The sequence below is a fragment of the Pongo abelii genome, chromosome 21 (assembly GCF_028885655.2).
Source record: "Pongo abelii isolate AG06213 chromosome 21, NHGRI_mPonAbe1-v2.0_pri, whole genome shotgun sequence".
In the NCBI taxonomy this organism is placed as follows: domain Eukaryota; kingdom Metazoa; phylum Chordata; class Mammalia; order Primates; family Hominidae; genus Pongo; species Pongo abelii.
Genome location: NC_072006.2, coordinates 47893663 through 47907337, shown reverse-complemented (window position 1 = coordinate 47907337; position 13675 = coordinate 47893663). Strand labels below are relative to the sequence as shown.

The following is a 13675-nucleotide window of genomic DNA, read 5'->3' as shown; positions in this document are numbered from 1 at the left end:
TCCATATCACGTAATTCAGGGTTTCTCCCACCCACTCCCCTTATAAAGTAATTAATGTGGACATGCCCACTTCATTGAAAGCACAGCCTCCACGGTCAAACTTCCTGGGGTTTGAGTCCCAGCTCCATTCAGTTGCGGTATCTTAGGCAAATTACCTAACTTTTTTTTTTTTTTTTTTTTAGACCAAGTCTCGCTTTATTGCCCAGACTGAAGTGCAGTGGCGTGATCTCGGCTCACTGCAACCCCCACTTCCCGGATTCAAATGATTCTCCCACTTCAGCCTCTCGAGTAGCTAGGACTACAGGAATGCGCCAGCATGCCTGGCTAATTTTTGTATTTTTGTAGAGATGGGTTTTCATCATGTTGGCCAGGCTGGTCTTGAACTTCTGACCTCAGGTGATCTACCCGACTCAGACTCCCAAAGTGCTGGGATTACAGGCATGAGCCATCATGCCCAGCCAATTATCTAACTCTTCTGTGCCTCAGTTTTCTCACCTGGAAAAATGGGATTTATCAAAATTTTAGATAGTTTTTAAACTATCAGCCTCCCAAGTAACTGGGGTTACAGGAGCACGCCACCATGCCCGGCTAATATTTCCAGCCAGCATTCTGTTTATAAATTGTAACTCATTTAATCCTTGTAACAACTCTATGAGGTAGATACTGGGATTATCCTCTTTTAGCAGATGGGAAAACTGAGGCAGAGACTTCCCCAAGGTCACAGTGCTAGTAAATGGCAGAGCAGGGATTCAAACCTGGCCTGTCTAGTTCTAGAGTCTATGCTCTTAATCACTATACTTTGTAGGTAATTATAGGATTAAATAAATTAATATGCGTAAAGCACCAAAAACAGTTCCTGGCACATAATGAGATCTATATTGGCCGGGCGCAGTGGCTCATGCCTGTAATCCCAGCAGTTTGGGAAGCTGACGCGAGTGAGTCACCTAAGGTCAGGAGTTTGAGACCAGCTTGGCCAACATAGTGAAACCCCGTCTCTACTAAAAATATGAAATATTAGCCGGGCGTGGCGGCATGCACCTGTAACCCCAGCTACTCAGGAGGCTGAGGCAGGAGAATCACTTGAACCCAGGAGGCGGAGGTTGCAGTGAGCCGAGATCATGCCACTGCACTCCAGCCTTGGCAACAGAGCAAGACTCCGTCTCAATAACCCCAGCCTCCCGAGTAGCTGGGGTTACAGAAGCACTCCGCCACACCCGGCTAATTTTTTGTATTTTAATAAAGATGGGGGTTTCACCATGTTCCCCAGACTGGTCTCAAACTCTTGATCTCAGGCAATCCACCCACCTCGGCCTCCCAAAGTGCTAGGATTACAGGCGTGAGCCACCGCACTCAGCAAAAAAAGAACTATATTACTGTTAGCTATTATTACTACTGTAATTCTTCAGCTGCCCTCACTCTTATCCTTTGAGGTCCACACATTAGTCATCCCATTTCAGAGAGAGGCAGGACCTGACAGCTTGGGCAAGGTATCTGCCCAAAGCAAGAGGCAGGGAACAGCTGCAGAGTGCACTTGCAACCTGGAACTGGGGCCAGTTAACCAATGCCCCAGAGCCAAAGAAGCCTGGAGTCAGTGCTGTGAGTCAGGCAGCAGGGAGATCACCCTAGTGCCAGATGGAATCTGATGATCTCTACACATTTCCTCTCCAGTTATCATCATACCAACAGATATCCCCTGGAGAGAGGATTCCCAGTGTCCCGAGTGAAACCACACCTGGGAGTGGTCCCTGGATTCTGGACTAATAACATACAGAATTTATCTCTGCTGGGAAACTTTTCCTGAACACGCCCTCCTTGGACAGGGAGGCTCCAGGTATTTGGTTATTCCACAATTTGCCCCAACCCCGGCTCCAGACCCAGGCCTGACCCTGTGTTGGGAAGATAAGGGTCAAATCAACTTATTAAATGCTCAGGGCTCAGCACCAGCTTGGACACCAAACAAACAGTGATTGATGATAAGTAGAATCACATGGCCCTTCTGGCTGGAGTCTTCCCCCTCCACCTCCAGAGCATCCTCCTTATCATTCTTGTCCTCATCACACTTCCTCCACCATTTTATTTCTCTCTCAAGAGAAAGGACAGCCTGTGCACATTTTAAGCTTCAGACCTTTACTATAGCTTGGCTGCTGGTAGGTACTCATGGAAGGGGTTTTACACATTCCATTTAAATTGAGTGGATGCAATGTTACAAAGCTAACATTTGGGCTGGAGAGTTAGAAAGGCTTGGACCTCAAGTGAGGAAGCTGGGAATGCTAGAGTTTGAATTGTATCTCATAAAATATGGGACATCAAAAGAGATTCAGGCTGGGCACGGTGGCTCATGCCCGTAATCCCAGCACTTTAGGAGGCCAAGGCAGGCAAATTACTTTGAGGTCAGGACTTTGAGACCAGCCTGGCCAACATGGTGAAACCTCATATCTACTAAAAATACAAAAATTAGCTGGGCATGGTGGCACGAACCTGTAGTCTCAGCTACTCAGGAGGATGAGGCACGAGAATCACTTGAACCCAGGAGGAGGAGGTTGCCGTGAGCCCAAACTGTGCCACTGCACTCCAGCCTGGGTGACAGAGCAAGACTCTGTCTCAAAAAAAGATTTGGGACCAGGTGCAGTGGCTCATACCTGTAATAATCCCAGCACTTTGGGAGGGCAAGGTGGAAGGATTGTGTAAAGCCAGGAGTTCGAGACCAGCCTGGGCAACATAGTGAGACCCCCTGTCTATACAAAAAAATTTGTTAAATCAAAACCTAAATACCAAGTCTCCTTAAACTAGTACATACACCTGTTGGCTGAGTTCAGTGGCTCACATGTAATCCTGTAATCCCAACACTTTGGGAGGCCAAGGTGAAAGGACAGTTTGAGGCTAGGAGTTCAGGACCAGCCTGGATAACACAGCTAGACCTCGTCTCTACTAAAAATGAGAGAGAAAGATTTTGAAACAAAGGGATGTTTTGCAGACTCTTCTGTCCCACTCCAGGGCATCAGTGTAGAGAACAGAGACATGGTAGCAAACAAGTGGCCATATAGGCATAAGAGGCCAAGGACTCAGCCTGGAAAGGGACACTTTCTATAACAATGTGGATCTCAATGGAAGGAGGAAGGAAAGCAATTTAATTACTTGATTCAAGGAATCAAACTAATTCAATACCTGCTTTTTTTTTTTTTTGAGACAGAGTTTCGCTCTTTTTTGCCCAGGCTGGAGTGCAATGGCACCGTGATCTTGGCTCACTGCAATCTCTGCCTCCCGGGTTCAAGCAACTCTCCTGCCTCAGCCTCCCAAGTAGCTGGGATTACAGGCATGTACCACCACAAAATACAATTTTGTATTTTTAGTAGAAACATGGGGTTTCACCATGTTGGTCAGGCTTGTCTCGAACTCCTGACCTCAGGTGATCCGCCTGCCTTGGCCTCCCAAAGTGCTGGGATTACAGGCGTGAGCCACCATGCCAGGCCCCCAATGTCAGCTTTTACTACTCAAAAGATTGAGATTACATTAATAACCATTTGCAAAGCACCTATCTCTGAGTTTCAGAAATGGACTATCAAAGTATTCAGATCAGAAAATAGTAACAGCTTGGCTGGGCAAGGTGGCTCACGCATGTAATCCCAGCACTTTGGAAGGCCAAGGTGGGCAGATTACTTGAGGCTAGGAGTTCGAGACCAGCTTGGTCAACATGGTGAAACCCCATTTCTATTGAAAATACAAAAATTAGCCAGGTGTGGTGCCGCTCACCTGTAGTCTCAGCTACTCGGGAGGCTGAGGCACAAGAATTGCTTGAACCTGGGAGGCAGGGGTTGCAGTGAGCCCAGATCTTGCCACTGCACTCTGATCTGGGTGATAGAGTGAGACCCTGTCTCGGAAAAAAAAAAAAAAAGATAAGAATAACAGGATGATTTTTCTAGGGAAGACACTATGTGCCTGGCACCATATTGAGTTTTACATTCATTTTGCCTTTTTTTTTTTTTTAGAGATGGGGTCTCACTCTGGTTTGAGGCTGCAGTGAGTTATGATGGCACCACTGCACTCCAGTCTGGGGAGCTGCAGTGCAATGGTGCCATCATAGCTCACTGCAGCCTCGAACTCCTGGGCTCAAGCTCAAACTCGTGGGTTTAATCCTCCCATTTCAGCTTCCCAACTTGCTAGAGTTACAGGCATGAGCCTCTGCGCTGGCTTATTTTGCATTTAATGCTTATTACTCTGTGCAGCAGGTAACATTTTAACAACAAACAAATTAAAACACAGAGATATTAAGTAAATTGCACTGATCACACAGCTAAGGGCTGGTAGCTTGAAGCAAAACATCCACAACTTGATATTAGATTGGAGAGTACCATTTGTGATGTATACTGAAAGTCTGAGCCTGGGCTACAACTAGAGGTTAGTCATAACGAGAAAATCCAACCATCCATATTCTCAGGAAGCTCACCAACTGGTACAGAATGAGTGGAAAATTAGCTCTGTACAGGTGAAGATCAATTGCCAGGACTGTGAGTGCCCACCCAACAGGATCACTGAAGGCTCTTTAGAGCTGGATGATTTAGGAATTTGCAATGCAGGGAATGGCACAGGAAATAGCCAGCGCATGGCAAGGAGGAGGGGGATTAGGAAGTACTCAGGGATTGGCAAGGGTTCAAAATCATTGACTCTTCTCTCACTCACGTATCTGATCCACCTGCAAATCCTATATCCAGTGGCAAAAGCACATGAAAAGATGCTCAATACCATGTAATTAGGGGAATGTAAATTAAAACCACAATGAGATTTACATGCCTATTAGAATGGCTAAAATTTAAAAGACTAATTATACCAAATGTTGATGAAGATGGAGAGCAATTAGAATTCTCAAATACTACTGGTGGGAATATAAAATTGTATTTTATATTCCACTTTGAAAACTGTTTTTTTTTTTTTTTTTTTGAGATAGAGCCTCGCTGTGTATCCCAGGCTGGAGTGCAGTGGTGAGATCTCGGCTCACAGCAACCTCCGCCTCCCAGGTTCAAGTAATTCTTCTGCCTCGGCCTCCCGAGTAGCTGGGACTACGGGCACACGCCACCACACCTGACTAATTTTTGTATTTTTAGTAGAGACGGGGTTTCACTATGTTGACCGGGGTGACTCAGACTGGCTGGTCTCAAACTCTTGACCTCGTGATCCACCTGCCTTGGCCTCCCAAAGGCTGGGATTACAGGCTTGAGCCACCACGCCCAGCCTGAAAACTGCTTCTTAACTTAAATAGGGCCAGGCACAGTGGCTCACGCTTGTAATCCCAGCACTTTGGGAGGCTTAGGCGGGTGGATCACGAGGTCAGGAGATCGAGACCACCTTGGCTAACACGGTGAAACCCCGTCTCTACTAAAAAATACAAAAAATTAGCCGGGCGTGGTGGCAGGCGCCTGTAGTTCCAGCCTGCCTCCAGGCTGAGGCAGAATGGTATGAACCCGGGAGGCGGAGCCTGCAGTGAGCCGAGATCGCACAACTCCAGTCTGGGTGACAGAGTGAGACTCCGTCTCAAAAAAAAAAAAAAAAAAAAAAGGGCTGGGCATGGTGGTGCGCACCTATAATCTCAGCTATTCGAGAGGCTGAGGCAAGAGAATCACTTGAACCTGGGAGGTGGAGGTTGTACTGAGCCAAGATCACGCCACTGCACCCCAGCCTGGATAATAAAGCGAAACTCTGTCTCAAAAAAAAAAAAAAAAGAAGAAAAAAAAACCTTAAGTATACACCTATCATATCATCTAGCCACTCCAAGAAAAATGAATACATATCTCCACGCAAAGCTTTTAGATAGCTTTGTTTGTTACAACCCCAAACTGGAAACAACCTAAATATGAACAGGTGACTGAATAAACAAATTATAGGTAAAAAACAAATATATCCATACAGTGGAATACTACTCAGCAAAAGGAATAAATTATTGATAAAATATAAATAAGTTACAAACTGTGCTAAAAGAAGCAAAAGAGAGCATACTGCATGATTTTTTTCTTAATTTTTAAATTTTTTAGAGACAAGGTCTGGCTCTATAGTCCAGGCTGGAGTGCAGTGGAGCGATCTCGGCTCACTGCAGCCTCCATCTCCCAGGCTCAAGCCATCATCCCACCTCAGCCTCCTGAGTAGCTGGAACTACAGGTACACACCACCATGTCAGGCTAATTTTTTTTTTGAGATGGAGTTTCACTCTGTCGCCCCTGCTGGAGTGCAGTGGCATGTTCTCGGCTCACTGCAACCTCCACCTCCTGCGTTCAAGTGATTGTCCTGCCTCAGCCTCCCAGGTAGCTGGGATTATAGGCACGAGCCACCACACCCGGCTAATTTTTGTATTTTTAGTAGAGATAGGGGTTCGCCATGTCAGGCTGGTCTCAAACTCCTGACCTCAAGTGATCTACCCACATAGGCCTACCAAGGTGGTGGGATTACAAGCATGAGCCACCATGCCCGGCCTATAAGACTATTTATATAAAACTCTAGGACTGGCACGGTGGCTCGCCCCTGTAGTCCCAGCTACCTGGGAGGCTGAGGCAGGAGAATCACTTGAACCCGGGCGGCAGGGGTTGCAGTGAGCCGAGATCACGCCATTGCACTCCAGCCTGGATGACAGAGTGAGACTCTGCCTCAAAAAAAAAAAAAACAAAAACAAACAAAAAAAAAACTCTAGAAGTTACACACAAATCTAAAGTGACAGAAACCAATCTAAAGTGACAATGGTTGTGGAGAGGAAGGGATTACAAGGAGACACAAGGACGTTTTGGCGCATGATGGATATGTTCCATTTGCATGACTCCAGGGACCCCTTCTGAGTCACTAGAAGAAGTGTGGGGCCACCGACTAAAGGACAGGGCCATTAACCCTGCCTGTGTTTTTCCAGGCTCATGCCAGCCCTAGCGGTTTCTTTAGGTATGCAATTGCAAAAGGGGATAATTTAGATCTCCAAGAAACCATCTAATCCAAATCCCTTGCATTCCTGAAGAGACTCGGTGCCAGGACCCTGGGCTACATTATACATACCCCATGGCGAGGCCCCCACCCCTGACTTCTACTCTGCACCCTCTGGAGCATCAGCTTTCGCCAACACTTAGCTCTTCTGTCACTTGCAGTTCAGCAATCAAACAGGGAAGGACTTGCGGGGTAGGGAGTTTGGGTTCAAAGTCAGGGAGAAACCGCGGGTGAACGCTAAGGCCTGTCCAGAGGCGGGTGGACCCAACCGCAAGCTCCTCCAAACGGCAGCTCCTGGCAACATCCTCACCCTCCTCCGTGAAAACCGGAGGGGAATGTCAGGCCTTGGAGTCAACCCGAGAGTCTCGCCGCCCGCAGGTGACCGGGGGCAAGTGACGTGCCCTGTTTCGAGGGGCCTCCCATGTAAAACGAGGCCAAAGGCTCCAGGATGCTCCATGGCAGGGCCCGCGCCACGGGCCGCCAGACCGCACCGTCAGGAAGGAGCAGGGGAACTCCGAGATCCCAGTCTGAGCCTGCGCCTGGGATCAGGCGGCGCGCGGGGCATCGCGGGAGTCGCGTCCCTGACGTCACCGTGGGGCGCCTGTGCGCAGGGACACCTGGAGCGGGGCGGCGGGGACTCTGGGGCTCTAACCAGCCCCGTGCCCCAGAGCCTTCTTCTGGGTGGCGTGGTCTCGTTCGTGCGGAGGACGGGTGAAAGAAAGTCGCAGGGATGAGAGGGAGCAAGGGAGGGACGTCGCAGGCCTCGGACATTGTGTCGCCCCCCACCCCTGAACCGTCCATGACTTCCCAGTGTGGGTCAGAGGCTCTGGACCAGCTCCTCACACTGCATGCCCGGTGTCCCGTTTGCAACTATTATTAGGTTAATTTCTCTCAGCAATTAGACTGAGCTGCGGCAGGGGAGCCCTGTAAGGTTGCCGAAGGGGTTTCACCTTGCCCTCTGCCTGGACACAGCCGATTTATCAAGACAGGGCAATTGCAATAGGGAAAGGGTAATTCACGCGCGGAGCGGGCTGTGCGGGAGACCGGAGTTGTATTATTACTCAAATCAGTCTCCCAGAAAACTCGGGGCTCAGAGGGGTTTGTTTTTGTTTTTGTTTTTGTTTTTGAGACGGAGTCTCGCGCTGTTGCCCAGGCTGGAGTGCAGTGGCGCGATCTCCAGTTATTTTTACACTGTTACCTGCTAGGACTGGTATATATGTTTTCTTCTTTTGGTTTTGGTTTTGGTTGTCGTTGCTTTTTTATTTTTAAGAGTGAAGTTGGAACACTTGTTCAAGTCGGCTATTTTTCATTTTCACTCTTATGTACCAGGAAGTTTATGCACATGGTGAATAGCAGCTGGGATAAAGGGGCATTCTTGTGGCTCATGTTTGAATTTAAAAACACCCCTGCGCCGGGCGTGGTGGCTCACGCCTGTAATCCCAGCACTTTGGGAGGCCGAGGCGGGCGGATCTCGAGGTCAGGAGATCGAGGCCATCCTGGCTAACACGGTGAAACCACGTCTCTACTAAAAATACAAAAAATTAGCCAGGCGTGGTAGCGGGCGCCTGTAGTCCCAGCTACTCGGGAGGCTGAGGCAGGAGAATGGCGTGAACCTGGGAGGCGGAGGTTGCAGTGAGCCGAGATTGTGCCACTGCACTCCAGCCTGGGCGACAGAGCAAGACTCCGTCTCAAAAAAACAAAAAACAAAACAAAACACCCCTGCTCACCACTTTAGCTAGTTAAGCTTAATTTTACTAATAAAAACTAATCTGACATCACCACCTATGAAATATTCTTGCCAAAAATGTTTTAATTCACAGTCAAGCCTTCAGACCTAACTTCAGTTTACAGGAAATAAAGAAGATAAAGGAACAAGTTAATAGACACCATGATGAAGCAATGAGATAAATCCAGAATGTGAGATATTCTGCAAGACACCTAATTTGATCTTTTCAAAAAAATCAGTGTCTGGTCAGGAGCAGTGGCTCATGCCTGTAAACCAAATACTTCGGGAGGGCAAGGTGGGAGGATCACTTGAGCCCAGGAGTTCCAGACCAGCCTGGGCAACACAGTGAGACCCTGTCTCTACAAAAAATTAAAGAATTCGCTGGACATGGTGGTGCACAGCTGTAGTCCCAGCTACTGTGGAGGCTGAGGTGGGAGGATCGATTGAGTCCAGAAAGTCGAGGCTGCAGTGAGCTATGATTGCGTCACTGTATTCCATCCGGGGTAACACAGCAAGACCCTGTCTGGAAAAAAAAAAAAAAAGATCATTTAAAAAAAAAAGAGATAGGGAGACTGTTCTGGATTTAAAGAGACAGTCAAATACAATGTGTGAACCCTGACTAAATCCTGGCTTGAAAAAAAAATCTATAAAACACATTTTGGGGGCAATTAGGGGACAGTCTGAATATGTATTAAACATTAGGTAATAGAAATGATAATGGCATTATAGTTATACAATGAATATTTAGGGGTAAAATGCTATTCTGTCTGCAATTTCATTTCAAATATTTGGTAAAAAAGATTATACAGGGCCAGGTGACGTGGCTTACGCCTATAATCCCAGCACTTTGGGAGGCTGAGGCAGGCGGATCATGAGGTCAGTAGTTTGAGACCAGCCTGGCCAACATAGTAAAACCCCATCTCTACTAAAAATACAAAAAATTAGCCGGGCATGGTAGTGCGTGCCTGTAGTCCCAGCTACTCGGGAGGCTCAAGGATAATTACTTGAACCCAGGAGGCGAAGGTTGCAGTGATTGTGCCACTGCACTCCATCCAGCCTGGGCAATAGAGCAAGACTCTGTCTAAAAAAAAAAAAAAAATTGATTATACAGGCCAGGGTCAGTGGCTCATGGCTGTAGTCCTAGTTACTCAGGAGGAGAATCGCTTGAACCCGAGAGGCAGAGGTTGCAGCAAGCCAAGGTTATGCCACTGCACTCCAGCCTGGGTGACAGAGCAAGACTCCATCTCGAAAAAAAAAAAAAAAGATTATACATACATTGGGATTTTTTTTTTTTCGAGACAGAGTCTTGCTCTGTCGCCCAGGCTGGAGTACAATGGCACAACATCAGCTCGCCGCAACCTCCGCCTGCCAGGTTCAAACGATTCTCCTGCCTCAGCCCCCCAAGTAGCTGGGACTACAGGCGCCCGCCACCACACCCGGCTAATTTTTGTATTTTTAGTAGAGACAGGGTTTTGCCATGTTGGCCAGGCTGGTCTTGAACTCCTGACCTCAAGTGATCTGCCCACCTTGGCCTCCCAAAGTGCTGGGATTACAGGTGTGAGCCACTGCGCCTGGCCTATACATTGGGATTTTAAGGTCTACATGTAAAAAGATAAAAATAAAAATGATTATACATACAGAAAGCATATATGGCAATATATTAATAATTTTTTAAAGTCTGATGGGCACACTGGTGTTTAATGTAGTATTCTTTACGCTTTTCTGTTTCAAAGTGGGGTTTTTTTTTTTTTTGAGACGGAGTTTTGCTCTGTTGCCCAGGCTGGAGTACAGTGATGCGATCTTGGCTCACTGCAACCTCTGCCTCTCGGGTTCAAGGGATTCTGCTGCCTCAGCCTCTCGAGTAGCTGGGATTACAGGCGCACACCACCACACCCGGATAATTTTTGCATTTTTTGTAGAGACGGGGTTTTGTCATGTTGGCCAGGCTGGTCTTGAACTCCTGGCCTCAAGTGATCTGCCCACCTTGGCCTCCCAAAGTGGTGGGATTACAGGCATGAGCAACCACGCCCGGCCCTCAAAGTTTTGTTGTTGTTGTTTTTTTAATGTAAACAGTTTTATTTAGAAACAGGTACCTGTTTGCATTGTAGAATATAAAACTTGGCTTATGCTCTATAAACAATAACCATTACCCCAATTCAAGAGAGCTAGCATTCACAGAACACACAATTAGTTTCAAAGTTTTCACATAAATGGGAGAAAAAATATATCCTTGCCACAAGCCATCCATGGATGAAGGCGAAAAGCCTACTGACCCTGTGGCAGAACAGGCCTTGCTTCCTCCAAGGCACCTTCTTGGTCAGGAGAGCGGTGGGAGAAACTCCGGGTTAGTAGGCAGATTGCCAGTCTCTTCCGCAACTAGGCCTCAGTTATCCCTTTGAAAAGTGAAAGTGGAAGTTGGATTAGATTCAGATAGAACCAAAAAGTTCCTTGTAAGATTATAGGTGTTTATTCTAGTTACCTATTGCTGTATAACAAATTACTCCAAATCAGTGGCTTAAAACTGCCATTTTAAGGCCAGGTATAGTGACTCATGCCTGTAATCCCAGCATTTTGGGAGGCCAAAGTGGGAGGATCGCTTGAGGCTAGGAGTTTAAGACCAGCCTGGGCAATATTTATTTCTATAGGTATTTATTTATTTTAGGGGTAAAGTGCTATGATGTCTGCAATTTCATCTCAAATAAAAATAAATAAATAGAGATGGAGTCTTGCTATGTTGCCCAGGCTGGTCTCAAACTTTTGGGCTCAAGCAATCCTCCCGCCTTGGCGTCCCAAAGTGCTGGGATTACAGGCATGAGCCACTATGCCCAGCTCCCCACAGCCCCCCCCCCAAAATATATATATATATATATATAATTTTTTAAATTTATATTTATTTTTTGAGATGGAGTTTTCATTCTTGTTGCCCAGGCTGGAGTACAATGGCGCGATCTCGGCTCACCACAACCTCCACCTCCCGGGTTCAAGCGATTCTTCTGCCTCAGCCTCCCGAGTAGCTGGGATTACAGGCATGCGCCATCACACCTGGCTAACTTTTTGTATTTTTGGTAGAGACGGGGTTTCACCATGTTGGTCAGGTTGGTCTTGAACTCCCAACCAAGCGATCCGCCCGTCTCGGCCTCCCAAAGTGCTGGGATTACAGGCGTGAGCCACTGCACCCAGCCTATTTGTTTTTAAGTAGTTAGCATTTAATGAACCTCCCTCCATGTGGCCTCAAGCCACCAGGACACAGGCCCCCTCGACACCCTTAATCTTCTCAGCTCTTCTGCTGAAGAATTTGGCCTTCTCAATGACAGGCTGCTTTGGGAGCTTTCCCTTTCCCAGAAATTTGTAGTAGCCCAATTGCACCACATCAATGAGGGGAGCAGCCCCAGGCTTGTTTTTAGCAGCATTCACCTGTGTCTGCTCACTGACCAAAGTCCACAATTTGTCAAGGCTGACAGCTGGGCAGAAACTCTGGTTCCTCTTTAAGTGGTAATGCCTCATACCAACTTTCCCAAAGTAACCTGGGTAGTATTTGTTGAAGTTGATCCTGTGGTGATGCATTCCACCAGCATTACTGTGGCCTCCGGGGTGCTTCTGGAGCTTGCCTATGCGGTCATGGCTCACATGGCCCCGAAGTTTCTGGGTCTTCCTCAGTCTGGATGGCATGTTGGCGGCTCAGACAAAAGACTCTCTCTCTCTCTCTATATATATATTTTTTGTTGTTGTTGTTGTTTGTTTCTTTGAGACGAGTCTCGCTCTGTCGCCCAGGCTGGAGTGCAGTGGCCCGATCTCCGCTCACTGCAAGCTCCGCCTCCTGGGTTCACGCCATTCTCCTGCCTCAGCCTCCCAAGTAGCTGGGACTGCAGGCGCCTGCCACTATGCCCGGCTAATTTTTTTGTATTTTTTAGTAGAGGTGGGGTTTCACCGTGTTAGCCAGGATGGTCTCGATTTCCTGACCTCGTGATCTGCCCGCCTCGGCCTCCCACAGTGCTGGGATTACAGGCATAAGCCACTGCGCTCAGCCACTCAAAATACATTTTTTAAAATTAGCTGGGTATGGTAGCATACACCTGTAGTCCCAGTTACTCGGGAAGCTGAAGCAGGAGGATTGCTTGAGCCCAGGAGGTTGAGGTTACAGTGAGCTATGATCACACCAGCGCACTTCAGCCTGGGCAGCAGAGCAAGACCCTGTCTCAAAAAAATCAAAAACAAGGCTGGGCGCAGTGGCTCATGCCTGTAATCCCAGCGCTTTGGGAGGCCGAGGCAGGTGGATCACTTGAGGTCAGGAGTTTGAGACCAGCCTGGTCAACATGGTGAAACCTTGTCTCTACTAAGAATACAAAAAATTAGCCGGGCATGGTAGCACGTGCCTGTAATCCCAGCTACTGGGGAGGCTGAGGCAGGAGAATCACTTGAACCTGGGAGGCGGTAGGTGCAGTGAGCTGAGATTGTGTCACTGCACTCCAGCCTGGGAGACAGAATGAGACCCTGTCTCAAAAAACAAAACAAAAATCAAAAATAAAAATAAAAACAAATATAACAAAATGGCAGTGAGGACACACCTTCCCTCTCATTTTATTATATTCATGGATTCTGGGAGTCAGGAATTCACAAAGAACACAGCAGGGATGGCTTGTCTCTGCTCTATGACATCTGGGGCCTCAATTGCGATGACAAAAGGCTGAGGTGCTTGATGGCTGGGGCCAGGAGTCATTTGGAGGTATCATCATTCATGTTTGGCAAGCGATTTATACCAAGATGCTGGTATAGATTGAGATCTCTGGCTGTTGGCCAGAACACCTACACATGGCCTATCCACGTGGCCTTGGACTTCTTACATGGAGGCTTGTGCTGTAAAGGTGAATGTCCCAAGATAACCAGGCAGAAGCTGTATAGCCTTTTATGAACTAGCCTCAGAGGTCACCAGCATCACTTCTGCCACGGTGCCAGATTCAAAGATTCAGAGGAGGGAATAGAGACCCCACCTCTCAATGG

The 13675-nt window shown here is 47.5% G+C and overlaps 1 protein-coding gene across 1 annotated transcript; it reads right to left on the bottom strand.

The window, feature by feature from the left end:
• Nucleotides 1-11908: 11908 nt before the first annotated feature.
• LOC112130321 (large ribosomal subunit protein uL15-like) lies at nucleotides 11909-12414 on the bottom strand. The gene has a single exon (XM_054541792.2). The coding sequence runs from the start codon at nucleotides 12344-12346 to the stop codon at nucleotides 11909-11911; it is 438 nt and encodes a 145-aa protein (XP_054397767.1). The 5' UTR covers nucleotides 12347-12414.
• Nucleotides 12415-13675: the final 1261 nt, after the last annotated feature.